Below are 13607 nucleotides of genomic sequence, written 5' to 3' on the forward strand. Positions count from 1 at the left end.
CTGAACTCCTGAAACCCCCCCCCTCTCTCTTTACAAACGTTGGTGCAATGCAGTCAGACAAGTACCGTTGTCCCGGCAACCACCAAAAACCAGACCTGTCCATCAGATTATCAGATGGAGAAGTTTGATTGTCACTCCAGAAAACATGCCTCCACTGTTTTAGAGTCCAGTGGTTCTTCCAGAGCCTTGAACTCTGTGCACTATGCGCCTCAGCATCTGCTGACCCCCCCCCACTGTGACTTTATGTGGACGACCACTTAGTGGCTATGTTGGTTTCGTTTCCATCCGCTTCCACCCAGGTTCAAATCTCCCCACAGAGGTTGTGCAAAGTAAAGGGCTCTATTTATATTCTATATAATTTGATTACCGGTCTCCAAGAGAAAATGTATTATTCCTAGTCATATAAATTATGCATTGTGCGTATGTAAACAAAATTATCCAGCATGATGCATTTGTGATAAACAAACAAATTGGTCAGTGATCCTGAATCCAAACTTATACCTGCATAATGACACTACATTAGACATAACACAAAGGGACACTCCACTGATAGGTGGTCCCCAAGGGACTAGAAAAACGAGGACAAGATATGGCGCACAAAGAGGGACAGACTAAGCCACATTTTTCTGATCCACGGCGCTGCCCTGAACAAATGTAACAGGAGAGCCGTCTGTTTGTATTGGAAACTGGAGCTGCCTTTTGCAGTCTGATGGGAAAACAAGGTAAGGGACTTTAACCTGCGTGTGTAACATAAAGAGTGTCAGGAAAGCAGAGCGATCAGGGCAACAATGTGCTGCGCACACAGGCACACCTCATCTGTTTTGCATGGGCATACAGATTTGAATATATTATATATATATATATAAATGTTCACACAACCTGTTAACGTGTACGAGGTATTTTCTGCACGGTCTCCAAAGAATATTAAATATGGGCTACTGAAATAAATTTCATTAAGATGACATAGGTTCAGCATGGGACCATGGAATGAAAGAGTTGAGCACTAAACAGGCATCTTACTTTGGAAAGGAAGACAACAACACAAAAAAAAGACTTACTTCAAAAATAAAGAGGATAGAGTCCAGCTCCTCCCGTTGAGATTTGTTCCCTGAAACACAAAAGAAGCAGTTGGATTTACACACATAACCGCATTAGCTTAAATACAGGCCACGCTTTTTCAAAACAGCTTGTGTTACCATGAGCGCATACTCCCAGTGAGAATGAATCCCCAAACACCCCAGTAGTGCTTTAGTTAGACACGGCAGATCAACTATACTGCACATATACAGAAATTACTTTTCTGTGGATGCATACTCATTGCTTTATAAATGTGTGTGTGTGTGGAGGGGGGGTTAGGATGATGGTAAATTAGGGTGCAGTTAACAAAATATTTGCACTCACCTTTCAGCTTTAAGTTGCTTTCCAGTGTAATGAAATTTTCATAGAAGATAAAATAGATTTGCGAACAGTTGCTCTCGAAGAACGCCTTCAGTTCACCCTTGTCAATGTTATCTGTGGAAGGAAAGGACATGCTAACAATGACATTTCGGCATAAGATGGCTAAGACAAATAAGAGCAATTCAGGTTCACCTTCTGTTGCAGTTCTTCCTCTACCACATGGCAAATTAGCAAGACTCACAGAGGCATTCATGAAGAGCGCTAGATTTACAGGGTAAAGACATTTACACTGAAATTAACGTTGGGCAGACCAAAACAAAGGGTCATCTGCCTTTGGTTTTCAGTATACTGGCTCTTTTGAAAGTTAGGGGTCCCAGCTAGGAAAGCTATAGGGATGAAATCTGTACATATTTCTGTTGCCTTGAACAACGCACAAACACACGACTATGTAAAACTTCACCGGCTAGAGTAATGATTGTCCATGCAGTGACTTAAAGCCAGTGAAAAGTGTGCACACTGCGTCACCAAAAAAAATCTATGGAGCCAGAGTAATATTAAAACATTTTAAACTGTGTTTTTTCCCCACTATAAAAAATGCCAGTGTTTGAGTTGTATTATTATTATTTTTTTTATCTGACTTTAAATGACCCAAAGCGCATTCAGCATTAAATGTCAAAACAATCCTATAGGCCAAGAAGGAAAAAACTAATGTGTGACTGGGGAAGGAGACCAGAAACATGACCAGTAAAAAAAACTCAAGGGAAAATGGTGGAACCCCCCCCCCCAAGGATAAATAGAATATATCTAATGGATAATGCAAAAAATAGTATTCCTTATTTTAAAACAGCTCTGATCACAGACAATTTACTGTGTATGAAGCAAATAACAGACAGGGCTTCTACTCCAACGCTAATTTTGTTGAGTTGCAACATGGGAGAATTTCATATTTCATATGCCATGCAGAATGTCAAAGGGCTCAGCAACCTCGCTGCTTCCCATCTGCTCAAAAACCCAAACCAGCACTGAAGTGTGACGGAGAGTGACGGGAGGAAAGAATAATGTGATCTGAAGACGACGTATCCTCTCAACCATCACAAGATGCTGTATAACTGATGCATCAACATATGACATATTCTCCCTTCATTGGGTCAGCCCGGTACTTTATATAGAGGATATCTACAATATGGAAATGTCTGGAGACTATTTACAAAGAATGTCAACAAGTATATTGATCATTAAAAAGTGAACAGTGTAGCAGCTAAAACACAATTTAATTATAAAGTAGTGCCCAAATATGTAGGAGAGAAGAAGCCAGAAATCAAATGAATATTTTTTTTTTTATGCAAGATTAAAAATCATATACTTTAGACATAATTCTTTGTGTGTGTTTAAGGAATTATAACCATTAAGGTAGAGCACAACAATCTGGAAACCTTTTGATCCGTTTTGGCATGAATCGTTATGCGTTCTCTCCATTCTCTTGACTTGCTGTAGAAGTAATGATCAGGCTGAGGAAACGTTCTCCTCCTTGATTCACTCCTGAATAGTTTAGGTCTGGTTTGTAAAAGAGCCGTTAGCATGAAAGTGTTCCATCAGCACTGTATAGCGCAATATTCAGCAACGCTCTTCACTCGACGGGTTTCTCCGACGTCTCAGATAACAGCATGCAGACAGAAAAGCACCGATCCTGTTGTCAAGACCCTGGGGGGGTGTGTGTGTGTGTGTGTGTGTGGGGGGGGGGGGGGGGGGGGGGGGGTGACACTGTATACTCTGAACCCAACAAGAAAACTTTGTCCTTCGATTGGCACCCTTCAGACTGCAGGATTTAAGGCCAACCTTCAGTGATGTGATTCACACATAATAATAAATTGTAAATTGCCATTTACAATTTATCGTAAAAGTAAAATTGACGACTCTGCAAGGGCCGTCGTCGTAAAAACTGCATAACAATGCCTATAGGATGGCTGATAGTGATAACTTAATGATGCAGAGCACTATAATCTTCCCAAGTTGAATAAACAGACCAGCCGTGGAGGGTCGGGTTGGATGTCACTATTCTCCTTTGTTATACATTTCCTGTTAGCTGTCAAGGAAGGGCAGATGTTACAACCCCACGTGAGCCAACCAGCTGGAAAATAATGAGCAGCCAGAGCAGAGGACCAAAATATAATATTTAAGAGGGAAGGAGAACGTCTTGTCAATATATTTTAAAAGGAGGTAAACCTTCTAACTTCAGAGCCATTTGGGAAAACTGGAAACTGTACAAGTAAATGTCAGTATAAATGTTATCCTTCGACCTCTGTGTTAGAATGACAGATACTTCAGTCGTCACTGCGATGGAAGGTCTTCGTGTAGATGAACATCAGTATTGTAAAGCCTTACGTATCGCCTTTGGTGCAACACAGTTTCTCATAAGGCAGTCGCCGAAAGGACTCCATCCATTGGTGTGTATCGCAAAGAAGCATCTTTTTTTTTTTACTTGAACTGAATAATTCATGTCTTAATTTCAATAGCTTGCTATTCTAATAAATTGATGTTAAAAAAAAGAAGCATTTGTCCAGCCAGCATTAAGAGCGTGCAAACAGCCTGTGTGCGCAAAGAGGCGAAGGTCAACCTCGTCGGCTGAAACCTACAGCGTATTTACACAATTGAAACCAAAACGCCTGGGTCCTCTTGTCCAACACTCCGTGTTCAAGCAAAATCGAGCGCGCAAACACGTGCAATAAGTATACACTTATACACATAAAGTACACGCTGACAATTAATGCTCGAGGGCTGTGCTAAATCACATTTAACCCTGTGGACATTTTACAATGTATGTCTTTTATACCATGTGAAGCAGAGTCATTAATATGCCATGTCAGAGTCATACTGGGTCTAATTAGGCCTTTGATCAGGCATTCATTTGCATTAGGTCTGGGCTGGGCAACACTGCAGGTGCACTAGATTCTTGCCAGAGAGGAGATGAGGCTTTGGCAGGCTGCTATAATCAGACACAGAGGGCTCTTTAAGGGCCCCCCCCCCCCAGCAGAGTGATGCACGGAGTGCGCCATCAACACATAGTAGAAATACAGGGGCGGTAGCTAATGTGGATGCATGATGAATGTGCAATTCCCTTCTCTCCCTAAACGCTGATCTACGAACAAAAAGGGACCATGAGAAAATTATAGCGACTGCACACGATCCATCACGTGAAAGATTGGAGAGGTGTCTTGTTTTGTGTACCAAAGGCACACGAACAGATGTCTAATCTGAATTAGTTCCAAGTGTAATTTCTTTTATCCGTTTCAAACATAGCACATTAATGCAGAATGACATGAGAATCTCATTCATTTAAATTTGTCAAAACAAGATGATAACTGTACATTTATTCAGGGTTGCAACAAACAAAAATCAGTTTTGGAAGAGATGTGGATGGACCATGTCCCCCCCACAGCTTGATGGGACCAAAATGACATGAAAACGGCTGAAGTTCAAATGTGGCTAAAAATGATAAAATAACTAGACTGAAGAAACTAACTCGAAGACGCTCAACTTTGAGGCAAAGCATGTGCGAAATATAACATTTTGGCCTTGGGTTTCTGAAATGTAAATAGATCAAATATATGCCCCAATTATTATTCTCAGCTTTTTTTGGGAAATTATGTTACACTTGACATATTTAGATGCTTTGCAGTTTTAAAATATTAAATTAACCAATGAGGTTAAGTTTTGTTTGTGAGCAGAATGAATTAAAAGTCCCATTTTAGTGAAACCTGGTCAATGAGCAACACATTAAATGTTGGGGAAACAGCTGATTTTGTGCGGATATATACATGTTTTCACTTTCAATGAGCAGCATGTATTTAAGCTTGCTCCTGTTCCTTGGGCTTGAGGAAGCAGCGGCGAGCTAGCGAGTGAGAAACGAGCTGAGGACGGCAAATCTGTCATGTGATTTCAGAACGCAATGATGAGCTGTATGAGCCGACAGCACACAGCTGCTTCTCACGCCGTTGAATGTGCTCCAAGATGTGCCGGTCTGGAGACATCAACCATAATTCAGCACTCACTGGGGCCAGATTGTGGTTCCTTATCAGGGGGAGGGGTCTATTTGAATAATTTCCCTTACACCATTACCAAAAGGACGTTTATTGTAATTACACACACAATTTCACTATGATTCCAATGTGCCAATTATTGCATGAATGCCTCTCTCAATTTGCAGAGTGCTGAACTTTCTCCCTTCCTGTTGAGGTTGTCTTAAAATTGTTTATTACCTCAGCCTAGGAGGTCATGCTTTCACAAGTTACGCCTCTGTGTGTTAGCGGAATAACTCATAAATGTCTGAACAGGTATTACGATAGGACCAAAGTAACAACCCAATAGATTTTAATGGTGATCTGGATCATCTGCTTCCAGATCTCTCTGAAAGGGTTCTTTGGTATTTGCAGGAGTGGGGCAATTACAAGATGTTTGCCTCGAACCTCACAGAAAACCCCTACAATATGAGGACAAAAATGACCTGACACCATTACCAGAAAAAAAATCTACTTCTCCCCAAGTATGATGTGGGTAAAAAAATACAATTCCAGGCGTGGCGGTGCAAAATTATCTGATTGCAGTCCAGAAAAACACCATCAATAATTTCATTTGCTTTGATTTTTTTTGAAGCAAAAAAATTAACAAATGAATTGTCCCACTAAACCTGTGACAAATTGCAATAAATTAAAAACAGATTCACAATAAGCCATCCCTGTTTACCAAGGACTTACAAATTTGGCTTTGTTATAAATGATCATCAGATTAGAGACACTGGGCTTCAGAGAAGCTACATGAAATGTACGGTACATCCTCTCAGAACAAACTTCCATAAGGAACAATGTCACAGTAAAGGTGGCTACTACAAAAGAAGCACAAATAAATAGCAACTGGACAAACTGGTTGTTCATGCACTGTGCAAGCCGCACAATCGGCCACCAACGAAGGCCGGACACTGGCGATTCCCGTCTTTAAAATAAGATTAAAAATAACATGTGATTTCAAGTTAGTTGAAATTTGTGTTCTTAAAAAGTTAGAAATTGATAATTGATTGTTTATAGTTGATCATTTTAATTATACATTTGTCAGCTCTGCAAACATTTTAAAGTCGGTTAAGCTAAAAAGAAATACCGGTAGTGGTTATCGAGCAAGAAAAATAAAGAAATTAATTAGACGGGTTTAGTGTCTAAAGTCCAAAAACACGCGACCTTTTGCCCTAGTTATGCTACCAATGGCCCTTGTCTTGCGATAAGAGCCGTCTGATACCTCAGTCTCGTTATACGGGTGCCGACAGGGACAGAACATCGGCTCTCTATCTAACAGGAATGTCTCCGTAAGAAATGTGTTCAGTTTTCTCCTTTTAATTATTTCATGAAGTCAGAAATGTGAGGCAGCTTGCCTTTGATTCTGATACGCGGCGGAACTCAAACGACTCGCCTCAAAAAGAGCTTGATTGCAGAATGTGTTTACTGACATGTAACTTTGAACTGGGGAGTGCATTTAGTCATGCAAAATGAATTAATCAATAGGATTCAGCCATATTCCTTTTGCAATACAGACTAAAATCATGTGACTTTATATAATTTCTCTGCCAGAAGACAGGACCACAAAGAAAGAAGCACTAAAGTCTGTACAGATGTGGTTTCATCTGGACATAAGAAAGTCCATGAGAGAGTCATGACGCTTCATTACGCTCTGATTTACAGGGCCAGGAGTTTCATTGAGAAAAATGCCACAGCAAAATCTGAAAACTGAAATTACATGAATAAAAACTGTATACATTTTCAACGCGACATAAGTAATGAGATGAAAATAAGTAGCTTAAAGTTCTTTTGGCATTTTCTCAGCACATATACGAGCCCAAATATGATTCCCATCCATCACAAGCCAACTCACAGTTTCCTCGGTCACTGTGTGTGTGTGTGTGTGTTGTGTTTAATTTGACCTACGTACTTCAGGCGCCGTAGCGAGTACACCTTAGGCATGTGTGTGTGTCGCTCCATGATGCTACTGCATAATATTTGTTATGGAAACAATTCCTGAAGTGACATCTTGTCATTCATGCAAAACATCTGACCATCAGTTTACCGCTCACGGTACTGAGGTACTTATAAAAAGAAATGTACGGAAAGTCAACTGTAATGCTGTTACTAATTACTGTGCTTGGTATTAAGTAGTACTTAAATGCAGTTACTAATGCAGTAGTAATATGCAAGTGTGCGTGTAAAGGAACAATTACGGTATAAAGCGTCTATATATGTACCGTCTAACTCTCTCTCATCCTCCCTCCTTCACACCGCTGCTAGCGCTATTGTCTGTATCAAATGTAAAACTCATAATACAACCACATTTTATATTACAGTAATACTTTATATAATTTATTATATCATTATGTGTGTGTGCATGTGCATCCACATAGCAATTAACTGCGTTTTTTTCCATTGTTATTAGCATTGATTTGATACAAAACACGAGTGATTTGAGTTAAGAGCTCGGTCCAGGAACGAATTATACTTATACCGGTATACATGTCTAGGTATTACTGCACTCATAATCAGCCTGGCAAAGTGTTATTGGTGCATGCCCAATAAAATCCATGATTGTTTACTCTGGTGGTCACATTGAACTGAACTTAGCCCCCCTCAGAGAGTCAATACCACGCACGAAGCGTGAGGAATAAAAGTTGGTAAGAGGCTGAAGTTATTCCCGGCTCTACGCCGAGTGTTTCACAAATGGAGAGAAGTCGAGTGAGCTCAGCGTTTACCTCATTCTCATCGAGGACCATCTCGAGAGCCTTTCCAGTCTCGTGCTCATTGTTTCCTCCGGCGCCTCACCTTGTAATTTCCTCTTATATAAGCAGCACTTTCAGTCGACCCAGACCCCAGCAACACTTACACAGACCATGCACGGTGCACTGAAACCAGAGCTCATTTATTTGTTTAAGACTTCCAATGGCCGACAGACAGTTCCTGACAAATTTTATTTGTAAATTTGGCATCTTACAAAATAATTACTAATGATGCAGCATGGTAAACTCACCCAATCCACAAAAAATGACTTATTATAATAAAGTATTCAATATGCATTGAAATAAATGTCCCTTTACTTAATACATACAATCATACCTTATAATATTTCAAGGACTATATAACAGTATGTTAGGAAGAATTAGAAAAGCACTCGGAGAGCGCAAACCTCCACCAAGCAGCTCCTTGCCCTCATAGTTAGATTTAGACCATCCACATGGTGAACTGGATTATCATCAATAGGTTAGAACTTATATATAATATATATTATAATAATTGTTCTTAGTATCTTTATACACCAACCGTGAAAAGTAAAAGTGAATCGGAGTTGATGTGTATTTTTAACAGATCTTTGAATTCGTAATTGGGGTTTTCACTATTAGAATTTGCTTCTGACCTCATTCTGGATCAGATCCGTAGTGTATGATTGGATGTTTGGGTCGGTGCTGCCCTAAAATGTGCTGGCGACACATTCGGAGTGTACCCGACCTCGCCCCCATAGCAAGCTTGGGATAGGCTCCAGCAAACTCCCGTTACCCGCAAAGCGGAAGAAAATGGATGGATGGACACGACAAACAAACACATCTTAATGTTATCACCAACAACACTTGGACACAATCACTGTTGTGCCCATGCAGGCCACTAACCTGTTCAAAATGAGTGTGTTTACACCATTTGAAGAGAACAAACAGAAACACATATTAGCCACTTTAAGCCATACTTCACCTTGTTCTGCTCGGGTGTCCTTAAACCAGCAGGTTCATGCTCAAGCACTCATTGTGGCAAAGCATATTTGAATGAGGACTATTTCAAGCAGCAGTGATCTACAGCTGACCTGACACTGTGACCTTCTTGTGGAGGGAGCAAGTGAGAAATTATATCTCCATCAGGAGGATCACTGGAAATTTGCCTAGACAAAAACACTCCTGTACCTCTATTTTTCCGCTTGATTTTTCGACCATCAACATTTTTCGAAGGAAAGGGTTGAGATCAAATATAAAAATAATTTGAGCTGCAAAGGTTCACAGGGAAAAGCCTTCGATGCCTCCAGCGAGAGAAATAGTGAGTGATCAGGTGATTTGCTGGGCTCCTGTAATTAACAACAACCACAGCCAAAATCCAGCCAGGCATGATCAACAAATCAACACGTCGCAGCTTCCACTCTATCCCACTGATATCTGCTCAGTGAGCAGAAAACCAAGACGGGGGGGGGGTCACTCTGAAAATAGCCCAGACCACAGATTTCCCTTTCAACTCGTAAAATGCTAATACTTTGACTAAATTCAACAAACTGCTTTAACAGATTACTGATTATGGTAATATAAAGGCACCGTAACAAAGAGAGACACATTTTCCACACGACATAATAGACAAATAATTTAGTTAGGCAGTAACAAGAACTTTGTGCAAGAACAGCTTTGAAAAAGGCCACAATTGCAAATTTAATGCACATCACAGTGAAAAGAGGCCGTCTATCCGCCTATCCTCCAGAGCACGTCGTCTCTCATCGCTGCTTCCTGTCCACACAGGAAGCAGCAGCACCAGGAGGAAATCCTTCCTTAGCTGAAAGCATGGTGAAATCAGGGCGGTTGGGGACATCAACATGCAAGCTTGCTATCAGCTGCTGGACAAACACGCCGGCGTTATCTTCTACGGCACATGAGGGAAAGAGAAACAGACGCCCTGCAGAGCTCAGCACTGACCTCCACCTTTGCGGTTGCACTAGACTTGACATTGAAAGTAAAAAAAGAACATTTTGCAATACCGACTGTCAATCTGTTTTGCTCTAGCTTCGTGGGGGGGGGGGGGGGGGACATCAATAAAACAGGAAACATACTATTGACCAAGCAAATGTTTAAAACCATTCATATGTAAAATATCATTTTGTTTCCAGACTGATCCTTCTTGGCCACTGCTGCAGGATCGATTCATTCTTTAAATATTTTTTGTAAACACTGTCTACATCAAATGAAATAGGAGGTGGAGAAAATGCACTGTGTAGGATACTGCACGGGCAATCAATATACAGTATTTGTATATTTTGTGGCTCTTCAAAACAAAATGGATTTTGTATTTTGAATAATTTGTTTGTCACCATCCTTCTACTAACATGTTTTGCAAAGTGGATGATCTACTAACTAGGCGTTCAAATTATTTTCCGTCATCAATAAAGCTGATCAGATATAAAAACGTGGATCGTAAATAGGTTCTATTTCATGCAATACAAACGTGATAAACAAAAAAACAAGGCTACTAGAGAACATTTTAACTAAAACGCAGGAAGGAACCACTCAAGTTTTCCCGAGTCAACACAAACTCTGCACGCCCTTTTCCAACAGAAAAATAGACTCCACCAGTTTTACAAACATTTACATTCTCATATTTTCAAATTAAATATCTCCAGGCTAAAATAGAGTCACTTTAACCAGGAAACCCCCGCTAGAAGACAGCTCTCTCCTTCAAACTAAAGTATATAAAGGGCAGGATTAATATCGATTCAATGTTCAAAACGATACAATCTTAACTAAACAACAACAACAATGGCTCTCTCCGACTGTTGCGCGGAGAGAAGAGCGTCGGTTAGCATTGCCGGCTACAGTCGTTAGCTTCAAGCGGGGCTAGCTCTCATTAGCTGCATCCATGCACTGTCACAGCCTGATATCAGCATGTAGGGGAAAACAACAACAACAACACAAACACACAATGAACGCCACACAATTCAAACGGCGTAGGTAAACATCCGCCGGCATGCATTGCAGGTATTTATGCAAACATTAGCTGTCGGCTTTCTTGCGTCGCTCACCCGCAGTGACAAGCCAGCTAACCCTGAAACCCTTTGATGTTAGCATTTACGAGCTAGCTTGGGTGACACGTTTAGCGTCAAAGCATCGAACCCCCCCCCGCCAGGTGAGATTTTAACTCACCTAAAAGTGCCCGGAGGTGTTTGAGCCGGGTCAGCACGTCCTTCTTTGGGTCCAGAACTTTCTGTGTAGATTTCTTGACGTCTCCATGCCCTCTTCGGGTGAACATTCCGCTGTAAAAAACGCACCGCGTGGACGCTGAATTCACCTGCGTTTCACCATTCACCGAGGCTCCAGCTCGCAACTGTCACTTTCCACGCCCGCCACTCCGCCGCTTGGCTCGGTAAACATTCGCCCGACGTCACGCCGGCGGCTTGTTATTAGTGGGTGTGTAAACACGGAAGCGCCGCCGCGCAAGAGAGGAGTGGTCAGGCGAAAAGAAACCTCCTCCTTGTGTCGAATCGTTCCGCCTTGCGCTTCTCCCGCTGTTTGCAATGCGTGCGTAATTCTCCAAGCAATATATCTCGGCTTTTGTTTCGGATCAAGCCCACACAGTAGCGACAGAGAGATGTTTTTTTTTTTTTTTTTCCAAGATGTATGCCTCAAACAATTACTAAAAGAAAAATGGCAAGTTTAAGCGTACTGCACAAATCCTAAATGTAAAACTCCTTCTAATATAGAACAGAGGTTTTGATACTTAAAGGTTAGGATCTTGTTGACTAGTAGCTATCAGGCGCCCTCTGGTGCTTTTAAAAGTTAAACCACTACAGCAGAGAGGAATTGCTGTTTGGTGACGCTTTTACGCACGGGGTTATTGACGTGAGTTCTTTGCGCACAGAGACAATCGGGGGCTTTTTAGAAAGATCTGAAGCTGTATTTTAACCAGCAAAAGACAGGACGCCACTAACTTTAACCACTAACTAGTAGTCATGCTGCGAAGACGGGACAGTATTTGGGTCGCGCTCCAAGGCCGGCCGCAGCTCTGCGCACAGTTCCGGGAGGATTACCCGCTGGGAACCTGAAGCGGCTGATGGGCCAGTCGTCATCTTGTGCCAGTGCATCCTCCCTGTCTCTGAACACACGCTCTCTTCTCACTGCACCATTTGCACTGTCTTCTAATAGAGCCAAGGCAGCCATTGTTAACGGTGTTTTCGGCACCACTTTACGCATGCTTTTCTATGCGCTCCTGTAATTGCAGACAGCTGCGCGCGTTAATTGTTCGTCGGAGTTCATTGTTCATGTGTCTCTGATGTGTATTTAACATTTATTTAATATAACATTTTACCCAGCATCGCCTCTAAGTGTCGCCAAAGGGCCAACATGTGTAGAACCGTGCGTATACGCATGCCATGAAGTTTGCGTGAGGCACCGCACATTTCCACGGTCATTTCACTCTCCATACATCTGAACTTTGACGTGACACTGTACGTACGCCAGGTTTTTGTGCGTACGCGCGGTTGATACGTGAGGGCGCTGGAGCAGTGAATCCATCCGCCGCATGACTCTGCTGATGTGGGGGCCTTTTGCGCATAAAGAAAGGTATAAAATTTGCATGACAGAATTTGATAACTAGTGCCACACTTTTGTATGTAATGACTTAAGCAATGAAATGAAGACTATTCCTTTTATTGGGAACGACTATTCAGCATCCATAAGTATATTTCATTTTGACTGACAAGCAAACGATAATGTTATAAAACAGCAGAGAATTTGATGAAAGCAACTGATACATGATCAAAAGCATTTGCAAAGAGGAAGGAGAAATTGCTGCCATGATGTGCACTAATGACTAAATGTGATGGTTGAACTAATAGTTTTGAGAATTTTCATTCTGATCTGAGAAAAGCACCAAAGCGACTGAGAAAAACTCTAATTAATGCATTCTACATATAGGCTGGATTGCAAGTTTGAAATATTCACTTGCTGTTTTAAAAGATGAGTAAATGTACACAAATGCCAATGCCTTAATTCTATCTTTTTATATAGTTCACTCCAGGAACTTGGTCATATCATTGTTAAAGTCTGTATTAATACACTGCTTTTCTTTTTTACCACCAATTCTCATTGAGACTATAACTGAACCAGGGAACATAACATCCAGATGAAAGAGACCTTCATTTTTTGATATTCACACCCTGCCTTACTTAGAAAAAGAAAAAGGGTAGAGTAGCTTCACTGTTCGTTCAAGCTTCTGCCTCTTGACACTTTAAACAGGAGGTTTGATGAATGAATATAAGAATGCGAGGGGATCTTTAAATAGAAGAGCTCTCCCGCAGCTTAAATAAACACAGGGTTATACCAAATTGAACAGAGTTCAGTGTGCTCATGACTTTAATGGGGTTTCCAAAAATAATTTGTTCTACAT

The 13607-nt window shown here is 41.2% G+C and overlaps 1 protein-coding gene across 1 annotated transcript in view; it reads right to left on the reverse strand.

Annotated features, from left to right (window-relative positions):
- ralgapa2 (Ral GTPase activating protein catalytic subunit alpha 2) overlaps nt 1-11471 on the reverse strand; it is a 47268-nt gene extending 35797 nt beyond the window's left edge. The window contains exons 1-3 of the mRNA XM_068752339.1: nt 11366-11471; nt 1402-1512; nt 1059-1108 (exon numbers count right to left, since the gene is read on the reverse strand). Of these exons, the coding sequence (XP_068608440.1) occupies nt 1059-1108; nt 1402-1512; nt 11366-11471 (267 nt within the window). The remainder of the gene's footprint in view (nt 1-1058; nt 1109-1401; nt 1513-11365) is intronic.
- Nucleotides 11472-13607: the final 2136 nt, after the last annotated feature.

This window comes from Brachionichthys hirsutus, chromosome 18, assembly GCF_040956055.1.
Source record: "Brachionichthys hirsutus isolate HB-005 chromosome 18, CSIRO-AGI_Bhir_v1, whole genome shotgun sequence".
NCBI lineage: Eukaryota > Metazoa > Chordata > Actinopteri > Lophiiformes > Brachionichthyidae > Brachionichthys > Brachionichthys hirsutus.